Below are 13,176 nucleotides of genomic sequence, written 5' to 3' on the forward strand. Positions count from 1 at the left end.
ATTTAATTAGCTTATGAGTTTCACGAGGTAACAACGTCGAGTTTTTTTTATTTTTAATGATTTTTGAAATTTTGGTATCACTAAGAAGTCAAAAATACGAAATTTTTGGCAAACATTTTGTGAAAATAAACAGATTTATTATTGTTGAACAAAAAATAAGCACAAAACGAAAAATATATCGACGTTGCTACCTCATGAAATGTCTAAAGAAAATCTGTGCAAAATTTCAGGTAGATCGGCCAAGTATTTTTTCAGCTACAATGTCCACCGCATTTGAAAAAGCAGTTTTGAGAAAAATGCGTTTAAAGTTTTGACAACTGCATCTTCATCTTCTTATTTGTCTGTCAAATCGTAAAGTAATGCACATTGGAATATGTTGTTTGAATCGCGGAGTAATCTACAAAAGAGAAGGCGAACAGTTGTTTAACGTTTCCTACTACGCTCAAGCGTGCTGGCGCGAATCCGCAGCAAAGCGAGTCGAAGGTAGGGATATTCAACACGATGTATCTGTGGTAATTTTACTCCGATCAATCTGAAATTTTCGGAGAGTATTCTTGAAAGTATGCATTTTTATTTGAAATAATAAAAAATATTTCAAACCATACCCCCCCTTAAATTATTTTGAAAGTTATAGTAGTCTCTTTTGGGGGCTGTGGACACATTCTACTAACATGTGCTAGACTCTAGACTGTTACGGAATCATCCCAATGTTCACATCGAGAATTAAATATTATCTAAAATTTAAAAATACACAAAACAATTCGTGCTAGTCTACAGTATCGCCTACTGTACAACTTTTTTTTAAATATAAAGATTAAATTAATCTCCCAATCATTATTCTATGTACCAATGTACCTATTGTCTATGTCCACATTGTGTTAAAAACGGCTCTTCTCGCTGATACGCCAATGACATTTGAATTAAAGTAATAATAACTTTTGTGGTTACAAAAAATTTCAGCTTAGTTATCTCTAAATGGTGTATTTAGATAAAACCTCTCATAAATCGTAGAACCCTTTAAAAATACATTATCACATTTGTTTAAACTAAGTAAGAAAATTACTTAAGTTATGTATCTAATAATTAATGATTTTCAAAAATTTGCGGTAAAGCAAGCACAATACACCATAATCGCATGATATAATGTATTTATTCATACGAGTATATGATTATTTCTTATCAAAACAAACACAGATTTGATTAAAGTACAGGGTGTTTCCAATAAATTCTGCTTGGCAACGTTGCAGAGACTGAATGCTGACGCCACACGTAAATGCGATGGGGCGCTGTTTTGTCGGACCCTCGTATCGTTCGCGGTTGGCTTGTTAAAAACGGATAACAAGAATTAGTTATCGACGGCGAAAGGTTATTTCCAGCCGTTCGATGCGGTGGCGACATCTAGTAATTGATATTGGAAGTAACCTAATATTTTTCATTTTTCGCCTACAGGAATCTGTCGAGAGCTTTATTGTGGGTACATAATCCACTAAAAATTTAAAGAAATACCTAATGTATATAAAATTATCAGTGTAAGCCGTTGCAATACGTTTGCAACAATTTCTATTAAACAGGACACAATGTTTTTAATTAGGTAAATGTTAAAATGTTTAGTTTTGTTTATTATCGTCAGCTTGATCGTAAGTGCATTCCATCAGATCAGGGTATTTTTGGTTTTTCTCCCCTATTCCATCCATAAACTTGCTGGTATGGAACGATCACAGCTCCCACATCACTGGGAACGATTTTACCTGCGGTGCGTTCAGACGAGGGGCACGATTGCGCCAAAACTAAGCATAGACGTAACCAGGATGATCCTAAGGGGGGTTACAACTACCTGAAAGGGGGGGGGGTTACAACTACTGGAAGGTCTCTGAGGGCTATGGTGTTAAGCGTATAGAGCTCAAAGTACATCCCAATGGGGGGGTTATATAACCCCCAAAACCCCCCTGGTTACGCCTATGAAACTAAGCGCAGTTTCACACACTAACCGAAAGGCCTCACTTCTTGTTAGCCAACTTCTTCCTGTCTCTCCTAATCTTCTTCTTCTGCGGCACTACAGCCCAAATTGAGCCTTATGGCCTCCTTTATTTTTTGCCTCCACCCTTGCTTGTCTGTGGCTGCTCTTCTCCATACACGGACTCCTAAAAGGGCTTGTGCGTCGCTGTTTACTGTGTCTTCCCAGCGCTTTCTTGGCTTTCCAACCGGTCTCTTTCCCTGCATTCTAGCATTCAGTGCTCTTTTTGGTAGCCTATCTTCTCCCATGCCCGGCCCATTGCAATCTTTGTTTTCTAATGAAGTCTGACAGGGGTGCTTCCTTATAAAGTTGATAAAGCTCGTTGTTGTATCGACTTCTGAAGATTCCGTTTTCCCTCACAGGTCCTAGTACTTTCTTCAGTACTTTCCTTTCGAATGTGTCGAGTTTGTTTTTGGATGTTTCTTTCAGGACCCAGGCTTCACTGCCATAGCATGTTATTGGTCGAATTAAAGTTTTATAGATGCTCATCTTTGTATTTCGGTGAACACTTTTAGACCAAAATATATGGGAGAGAGCAAAATAAGCTCTGTTTGCCTGCGTTATTCTCTTCGTATTTCTCCATCTTCTGATCCGTTGGCAAATATTTCTACTCCCAGGTATGTAAACTTTTCAACAGCTTCAATGTCATCTTCATGTATGTTTTGTGGGACCATATTTCTTCTCGTCTGAGTCATTGTTTTTGTTTTTTCTGTGTTAATTTCCAGACCTAGCATTTTTGTTTGTGTTTTTAACTCTGCGTATGTTTCCTGTGCTCCTGTTGATGTTCTACTGATAATATATCATCGGCATAAGCGGCCAGTTGAATCGCTCGGTTGGTCAGTAGGTTTCCTCGTCCAGTTTGCATTTGCCTAACCGCATACTCCAGTGCCAGGTTAAACAATGTTGGGGCCAGCCCATCTCCCTGTGAAATTTTGAAAAAATCTGTCCGGTGGTTTTGTATTCGTACACATGCCTGAGTTTCATCCATTGTGGCTTTAATGAGTCTAATTAGCTTGTGTGGTATTGCCAATATATAGTATAGTTTGTTCCTTTTGACTGAGTCGTATGCCTGTTTGAAGTTTACAAACACGTTGTGAACATCAATATCGTATTTCCATGATTTGCTCAAGATCTGTTTGACTGTAAATATTTGATCCAGTGTCGATCTTCCCCGTCGGAAGCCCGTCTGATACTCTCCAATAATATCTTCTGCTAGTGGTTGGAGCCGCTGGTTTATAATGTACGTGAGGACTTTATATGGTGTACATAGTAGAGAGATTCCACGGTAGTTTTTGCACCGGAGTTTGTCTCCTTTTTTATAGATCGGGCATACTATACTTTTCTTCCAGTCGTCGGGTATTTTCTCTTTTTACCATATGTCTTTGATGAGCACGTGGATGTGACTTGCTAGGTGGTCGCCACCTACCTTATACAGTTCTGCTGGTATTTCGTCAACTCCCGGAGCTTTACTGTTTTTCTGGGCCTTAATACATTCGAGAACTTCCTCTATAGTTGGACCTTCTACTCCATTATCTACTTCATTCTCTTCTACGTAGTTCATACCCATTTTACCTTCCATGTCTACTTGTGTTCCAAGTAGGGTCTGAAAATAATGCTTCCAGGTTTCTGTGACTTTCTGTTGGTCACCGATTATTTGCCCACTTTCATCTTTACATAGACTTGTTTGAGGTTTATACCCACTTCTTATCTTTTTTAGGTATTCGTATGCCCCTCTAATTTCGTTGTTTTTGAAATCATTTTTTCTATTTGTCTATTTTCATAGGCTCTCTTTTTCTTTCTATATATCTTGTCTGCTTTCCGTCTTGCGACTTCAAATAATGTTCGTCTTTCCCGTGTTCTTCTTGTTATGTACATTTTGTGTGCTCTCCTAATGCTGTTCACATTTCCCCAAGAATATTATCTGGTCCAATTGCTTTACCCTTATTTATTTTTTAAGTGTTTGAACCACATTTGTATTTGTTATTTTGGTGACCATTGCCGTTACTATCTCTGTTCACTCAACTGGTTTTCCACAGAACTGGTGGACAGAAAACCAGTTGAGTGAACAGAGATAGTAACGACAAATTTTGTTATTTTGGTGACCATTGACGTTACTATTTCTGTTCACTCAACGGGTTTTCTGTCAAATTCTTCATTTAATAAACTGTCAAAGTTATTTTTGTAACCTTTTTGTGAACTAGTATTTTATTATTTTTTCATCTCGGGTACGTATCTGATCTGATAAAAATATTTTGATTTCTTTGCTCTATGTTTAACTACTCTATATTTTTGTTTCTCCTTCGCTGGTATCAAGTTGATCGTATAGGCTTCTGCTTTTGATACTGCTACTTTCACTTCTTTTCTTTTTAGTTTTGAAGATCCGTGTCCGACCTATTTTCTTGCTTCTGTTTATATATTTTTCTTTTATCCTTTATTTTTTCTTTAACTTCATGTGACCACCACTATATTCTCATTCTTTCCTAACGTTTTGCCAAGTTTTTTTTATTAACTTAATGCCCCGACAACTAATGGCCATTGACATGGCTACAGTTGATTTCGCAGTCAGATTATAGTGTAATGGTAATGTGTGTGTTGAGTAAATGTCTTGTTACTTTAATAAAGTCGACTTCATTGCATTGTCTTTACAAAGAGACGCTAATTGTATCCGAACGTCTACGATTCCTACGGTGAGTACCGATTTTAAGTGATTTAATCTGCAGGTCTCTAATGATACTGGCCATCTTCCTCAAAATTGTATTAGGATTTCTATTCATGTTCCAACACATTTTTTCTATTATATTTGCACTGAATAGACCTTTTTTGTGGTCCTTCCCAATATTTTGGTTTAGTTTCGCATTTTTACTTCTCCCCCAGAGCCCAATCCTTTTGGTACCTTAGACATCTGGTATGGGTGATTTTTCGCTTAGAGGGAGTGAGGGCTGTATGCCCTCAATACATTTAGGTATTAAATAAAAACAAATAGGTACTGTAAAAACAGTATGTATATTTATACATAAAAATCAGATGCAAATATAAATATAATATCTATTATTGGAGATAACTCCACACCTTAACCTGTAGTGAGATGAATATACTTGGAGTATACCTACAGGGTGGGGCATTAGTGTGACAAAGTCCAATTACTCGTTTGTCGAAAGAGATACGAAAAAAAGTTATTTAGGTAAAAGTTGGGGCACACATAGTACCATATTTTAAAAATATTTTCAAATATACAGGGGCGTCCGTATTGACAGGGTGACACAAACTTATGTTTTTTTTAATAGAACACCCTGTATATTTTTACATTTTTGGATTCTCCTCGATGTTTCATTTCTTAAAATTTATGGTTTTGTAATATTATACGAGGTAGTTTAAAAGTTAATTACGTTTTTTTGTTAATTTCGTAGCAAAATCTACACCCTGTAGAAGTGTAGTGATTTGACATCAAATTTTCTATTTACATTCAAACGATTTTTAGTATAGTCTACTACTGTTAGTCATTAATAATATAGCGAAATGTTTAATTTTAGTATACAGGGTGGGTCGAAACTCGGAATGAGTATTTTCTGAGTTTTCTTAAATGGAACATCCTGTATTTTAGTATTGTAATGAAATTATATTTTATGGTACTTTTTTATTTCTTAAGCATTCCCTATACCTAAGTGCTTTAATTTGTAAGTTATTCGTCATTCTTTAAGAAAACATTAATTGCAACAAAAATTACGTAAAATTTAATTAAGTATCCGTGAAAATATCCAATCAAAAGTAATTTTTCGAAAAAAGATATATAATAATCTAGCCTGATCCTTAATTTATTAATATTGGTTGAGACATCCAAATACATTCGTAGTTAAGGTTGTTGGTGCTTAAAATATGAATCAAACATACAAAATTCTGCCTAGTTGGCTATGTCACAAAATATGCTTAAACATTTGACATTATACTATTTATATAGTTCCAGTTGATTTGATACCATTACTAATATTAATTTTTCTAATGAGGAACGGATTAAAATGTCTTTGTGCTAGGAGAGTATAACAAAAATGAGCTACTTGCAATAAAAATTTATCATCAGCAATTCCCTGATAGACGACAACCAAAAAGAGAAACTTTTGAAAGTATACTAAAACGGTTTCAACAGACTAGATACTTAGATTGTAAGAATGATTGTACTAATATGCAGATCCTCAGTGACACTAAGGATTACATTTAATTGCTGTTTTCTTCACTTACAATAGTTTTTATTCAAGCAGATTTATCATAATCTAAGTGATCAGTCCGTTGAAACCGTTCTAGTATATTTTTAAACGTTTCTCTTCTTAGTTGTCGTCTATCAGGGAATTTCTGATGAAAAATTCTTATTGCTAGTAGCATATTTTTGTTATATTCCACTAGCACCAAAATCTTATTACTCAGTTTCTCATAAGAAAAATACATATTAGTAATGGTAACAAAGCGCAACTGGATCTATAAAAATAGTATAATGTCAAATTTTTAAGGAAATTTAGTGTCATAGCCGACTAGGTAGAATATTGTATGTTTTTATTAATATTTTGCGCACCAACAACTTTAACTACGAATTTATTTGGATATTTCATCCAATAGTAATAAACTAAGGATCAGACTAGATTATGATGTATTTTCTTTTCCAAAAATTATTTTTGATTAAATATTTTCACAGCCACCTAATAAAATTTCACGTAATTTTTCTTACAATTAATATTTGGCTTAAAGAATCACGAATAACTTACAAATTAAAGCACTTAGGTATAGGGAATGCTTAAGAAATAAAAAAGTACCATAAAATATAATTTTATTACAATACTTAAATATAGGGTGTTCCATTTAAGAAAACTCAGAAAATACTCATTCCGAGTTTCAACCCACCCTGTATACTAAAATTACACATTTCGCTATACTGTTAATGTTTAACAATAGTAGACTATATTAAAAATCGTTTGAACATAAAATAAAAATTTGATGTCAAATCACTAAAATTCTACAAAGTGTAGACTTTGCTACGAAATTAACAAAAAAACGTAATTAACTTTTAAACTACCTCGTATAATATTACAAAACCATATATTTTAAGAAATGAAACATCGAGGAGAATCCAAAAATGTAAAAATATACAGGGTGTTCTATTAAAAAAACATAAGTTTGTGTCACCCTGTCAATACGGACGACCCTGTATATTTGAAAATATTTTTAAATTATGGTACTATGTGTGCCCCAACTTTTACCTAAATAACTTTTTTTCTTATCTCTTACGACAAACGAGTAATTGGACTTTGTCACACTAATGCCCCACCCTGTATATACATAAATAAATAACAATGTCTTGAATAAATGTCTTTCAATTCCATATACGTATATACACTAAGCATCAAAATTAACGCACCACCTTAAAAATGGGACATTTTTAATAACTCGTATTTCTTAAACCTGTTGTCCGATTTAAGTGATTTTTTAGTAGGTTATAGCTTTATAGGGCTTTTCATCGATTGTCATTTGTTTCGAGCTTCTGTCATTATGTTTTATAATCTCTGTATAATATTAATATACACGGATTATACGACATATGACAGAAGCTCGAAACAAATGACTGTGAATGAAAAGCCCTATTATTCAAGAATATCGATGTAATAATATTATTGCTAAAGAGGTAAGTGTCATTGTATACCGGGTGTAACAATGATAGTGTATTTTTCCTCAAATTTTGGAACACCCTGTGGAATATTCTAACGTATATAAAATATTGAAATTAAAACTCAACTGCAGCCTTAGGCTTTTTAACATTTTGCTTTTTGATTAATTCGCTTATGTTGGATAATAAAAAAGTTAGGTACTTTAACAACTAGCAATGATATTCATCAATACAGGATGTTACTAAATAAGTGCGATAAACTTTAAGGGGTAATTCTGCATGAAAAAATAGTGACCGTTTGCTTTATATCATAAACATATGTCCACAAATGCTTCATTTCCCGGATATGGGATGTTGACTTTTTTCTTACAGACTGACGATTTATTTATTGGTAGGTTTTAAGACGTAGTTATTGCGCATTTTTTGACATACAATTAAGAATTTCATATTCACCATTGGCGTGCATACGGGATGTATCTAAAATGTTTATACCCGTATGCACGCCAATGGTGAATATAAAATTCTTAATTATATGTCAAAAAATGCGCAATAACTACCTCTTCAAACCTACCAAATTTAATTTGCATATCTCAACCAGTTTTAGAGCAATAAATAAATCGTCGGTTTGTCAGAAAAAATTCAACATCCCATACCACTGTATCACTTAAACAAAGCATTTGCGGACATATACTTATAAAGCAAACGGTTATTACTTTTTCATGCAGAATTACCCCTTAAAGTTTGTCGCTCTTATTTAGAAACATCCTGTATTGATGAATAACATTGCTAGTTGTTAAAGTACCTAACTTTTTTATTATCCAACATAAGCGAATGAATCAAAAAGCAAAATGTTAAGAATGCCTAAGGTTACAGTTGTGTTTTAATTTCAATATTTTATGTATTCTAAAATATTCCACAGGGTGTTACAAATTTTGAGGAAAAAACACACAATCATTGTTACACCCGGTATACAATTACACTTACCTCTTTAGCAATAATATTATTGCACCGATATTCTTGAAGAATAAAGCTATAATATACTAAAAAAATCACTCAAATCGGACAACACGTTTAGGAAATACGAGACATCAAAAATGTCCTATTTTTAAGGTGCTGCGTTAATTTTGATGCTTAGTGTATATCTTCATCTTGTAGGTATAGTTGTTCCATTTTATCTTTGCACAAACGTCATGATTCATTTGCAAACAAGTTAAATCAAAACATTAAGTCATACGTACGTCGATATGTAATATCATTGATATGTACTGTCAATGTAATTATTAGGAAATGGCTATTATTCGGGAGGACGTATTTTATAAGGTTACTTTTTAGTAAAATATGTAGTGTTACTTTTTAGATAAAGTGTTTGATCTTTTTTATTTTAACTATTAAAGAGATTTATGGACTCAACATTAAACAGCTTGAACATCATATCGACTACTATTAATATAAAGCTAAATATAGAACTGTAATAAATAAATTAAAAAAAGTCACAATAGAAAAGGTAATATTGTTAAGATTTAATATTACCTAAGGTTGAGAAATACAAAACTATCGAGTGAATTATATAAAAACAATTAATATTTTTAATATATCGTACCTTTATGGAAACAGTGACACAAGACACAACTGCAAATTTTTCACAAATTGAGTCAATACTAATATTACTAATACTCGTGTTTGCCTGGGGACCCAAAAGGTAGAATTGTAACTCTTCATTTATTTAACTGAAATATTATATTTATTTTTTATAAATATAAACCCAAATAAACTTATTGATAAAATTGATACATAAAACTTGATTGATTTATAAAACCAAATAAACAATAAATGGAAATAAACCGATAAATGCAACAAATGCGCTAATGTCACTGTCACTGAAAATGATAAACGTCAAAATTAATAGTAAACAAGGTATCAAAGACATGCCGTATTGTTTATCCTTGTTTAACTTATTGTGGTTTCTATGGACAAGCGGTTTAATATTGCGATACTAGTTTCTGTGAGTAAAAAAGAGACCTAGTATAAAAATTAATTCCTGAATAATTTCATGAACTTGCAAAGATTAAATGTAAGAACTATATCAACTTATCTTATATCAATCTGGGGTTCAGCTTGAGCCTTCTTAGCGCGCTGTCTTTTCAATTTTAGAAGGTGCTTTCCTAAGAAATAGATGCCGACGTATACAATTGGTATCCAGTGGTAGACGCAGTTGTAGTAATTCATTATCTTTCTAATTTCTAACAAAACAAACGAAATGCTTTGGTAGGAGAACATTTGCATTTTTAGGAAGAGCAGCAGTAGTTTTCCAAGTTGTAACGACTGAAAAAGAAATTAGTTGTTAGTATTTTGTTATAAGACTAACGTTATAAGACTAATTAACGTTAGTATGTTGTTAGTTTTGTTAGTACTTTAAATAAGTTTGTATGTATTTAATTAAGTACAAAAAATTATTTCAACAAAAGTGAAGGATAGCTGATTGGCTGGATCAGTTTTATTTCGAAATTTCTTCTACAAGTATTTTTCATTCCTCTCTATTATTAGCTCTCTGTTTAATCACTCTCCATCGCAGGCCAATTCTTTCAGATACTCTTGTTACAGTTCTTCTCCAGCTATTATTAGGTCTTCTTTTTCTTCCATCTGGTTGATATTCGAGTGCCTGTCTGGTTATATTATTTTCATGTACATAATATGTCCAATCCATTTCCATTTGTTTTTTTAAACGTGACTGTTATTTTCTATTGTTTTGTTCTTCTCCATAGTTATAGTTATGCGTTTGTTATTTTATCAGGCCAGTACAATTTTATGATTATATAATTAGAAATTATAGTTTCTATTTAATACAGTTATATAGTAAGATACGAATTACAGTTATATAGTAAATTTAGAATGCAGTAGTGCAGAGCTATTTAGAGCGGCAGTCAACAGGATCCGCATTGCCATGATGCTTTCCAACCTTCAATAGAAGATGGACCTTAAAAAAGAAGAAGTAAAATACTTACCACACCTTCAGTGCCATCTAGTAGTAATTTCACCCAAACATCTTCGTAGAGAAGAGCAAACGGTACAGTGGCTATGCAGAAGTAATATCCAGCATAAACTCCATGCCATAATGCAGACATGAACATGGTAACATGTGTGCGGTATTTTTTATATGGGAACTTTCTGTAAATAATAATAAATAATCAATAAAAGTCAAATATCAAAGTTATAGTGCTTTACTAGTGTGCTGAATCTGAAATCATGGACATTAAACCGAAATGCAATAAACGGGCTTGAAATGTGGATATTTAGAAGAGTGTTACATATTTCATGGGTAGATAGAATCACAAGTATAGAAGTGTTAAGGAGAATAGGCAGAGAGAGGGAAACGCAAAATACAATAAAAGAAAGGAAATTGCAATATTTCGGATATGCGATGAAAGATGAAAGGCGAAATATACAACATCTTGAGACTCAATTCAAGGAAAAATAGAGGGTAGGAGAAGCGTAGGAAGGAGACGCGTTTCCTAGTTGAACAACCTGAGAGAATATTGCATTGCTATTTTATCGCTCAATGATTCGACCAATTTTCGACTATAGTTGTCATTTATATGGGTCTGCGTCAACAGGATATCTTAATAAAGTTGAAATCCAAAGGAATAAATGTTTGAGACTCTGTCTCGGTTACTTAAAGTCTACTCCTATTACTATTATTGAGATTGAAGCTAAGGAACCACCACTTACTCTACGTAGACAGTTTTGTACAGATAAGTTTGTAGCTAGAGCTATCTCAAAAAACGTCAGCTACTTAAGGACTATACGTCACTTGAATATATTAGATTTAAGCTACAAATATTGGTGTACTAAAAAACCCCCATATACGTTGAAAGCTATAGGAAATTGACAATGTATGAAGACCAAATGTACAAAAATAAAATACCTCCAATTTACACTCAACCTCCTGAAACTCTCTTTTCCAAGGTAATACAAACAAATTACATGGATTCAAACCTTCCAGGCAGTATTATCAACAAAATAATTAAAAACAGGTGGCCTATGTTTCAATATATTTTTATTGACGGCTCCAAAATTCAAAATAAAACCGGAAGTGCAATATATCACAGGAATTATGAATACAAAGAATCATGCCGATTGCCTAATGAAGCTTCAATATATACTGCCGAATTATCAGCTTTATTACTTGCGTTAAAATATATAGCCTCTGTTGGTATGGACAATTATATCATTTTCACCGATTGTAGAAGTATTGTGGACAAACTCACTTCTCTCCAATCGACAAAAAATCTAAACCACATTGAGATAGAAATTAAGAGTCTATATTATATTACTTCCTCGGGCAGTTCAATTATTATTTGTTGGGTTAGAGGACATTCTGGAATATTTGGAAATGAAGAAGTCGACAAATTAGCTAAATCTGCAGCTTTAACCAAACGAAACATAAACAACATACTTCTACCAGTAACCGATATAGATAATATCAGTAAAAACCATTGCAAACAAAATTGGCAACGTGTATATAACCAAAGTAAAACGGGAATAAATTTTAGAAATTGCCAACCACTAATTCCCAATGAGAGATGGTTTAAACAAGAATCAAATAGGCTATTTATAAAAACAATAAAAAGACTGAGGTCAAATCACGCACTAACCCCAGCATACAAACACAGCATAGGTATCAGTAACCTATGATAACCCATATTGCGCCTGTGGTGGAATGGAATTGGAGTGTGGATAGTACAGACAAAATATTAAAGTAATGTATGAAAAGTTAATTGATCTAAATTGTCCTTTACCTGTCAATTTAAACGAAATTCTTTTTCCAAAAAATAAGCAGACGTTACAATGTCTTTACGAATATGTAACGTCCTGTAAATTTAAATTTTAAATAGGCTTAGATAATAAAATCAAAAATTGTAAAAATATCACACAAAATTGAAAAATGTATCCATTAATATATTATAACACCCTGTAAATTTAGATAATAAGTAGGCTTATATATTAACTTAAATTGTTATTGTAATACCATACAAAAAAAAAATAGTCTGGCTAATTGGCTATGTCAAAGCCATTAATAAAAAAAACCTGAGAGAATGGTTTGGTTGCAGCTCAAGACGATTGTTCAGAGCAGCTGCCTCGAAGGTCAGAATAACCATGATGATTGACAAGTTTCATCGCGGAGATAGCACTTAAAGAAGAAGAAAAGTCAAATAACCCCGCCTCTGTTAGTGACTGGATGGATTAAGTAGCTCAGTAACTATCGGTGCCGGTCCTAATAAAGCTCGGATAAAGGAGAAAGGTTTGCGTCAGGAAGGGCATCCGACAGAAAAAGAATGTGTGTGTACTTTGTACGATCGTAAGAAGTTGTACTTCTATTATATGATTTCAACGAAATTAATATACTTTAAACAGTTTATTTATATTTTATTTAAATATTAAACTAATTTTAATACTTACTACTTCTAATTTTTTTTTATTAAAACAGTGCCAAAAATTAAAATAATAAAAGAATAAA

The 13,176-nt window shown here is 32.9% G+C and overlaps 1 protein-coding gene across 1 annotated transcript in view; it reads right to left on the bottom strand.

The window, feature by feature from the left end:
- Positions 1 to 4,998: 4,998 nt before the first annotated feature.
- LOC114331760 (lysophospholipid acyltransferase 7) overlaps positions 4,999 to 13,176 on the bottom strand; it is a 44,019-nt gene continuing 35,841 nt past the window's right edge. Inside the window, exons 6-7 of the mRNA XM_028281398.2 lie at positions 10,664 to 10,826; positions 4,999 to 9,983 (exon numbers count right to left, since the gene is read on the bottom strand). Coding sequence (XP_028137199.1) covers positions 9,750 to 9,983; positions 10,664 to 10,826 — 397 coding nt within the window. The 3' untranslated portion in view covers positions 4,999 to 9,749. The remainder of the gene's footprint in view (positions 9,984 to 10,663; positions 10,827 to 13,176) is intronic.

Source organism: Diabrotica virgifera, chromosome 8 (genome assembly GCF_917563875.1).
Source record: "Diabrotica virgifera virgifera chromosome 8, PGI_DIABVI_V3a".
Taxonomy (NCBI): Eukaryota; Metazoa; Arthropoda; class Insecta; order Coleoptera; family Chrysomelidae; genus Diabrotica; species Diabrotica virgifera.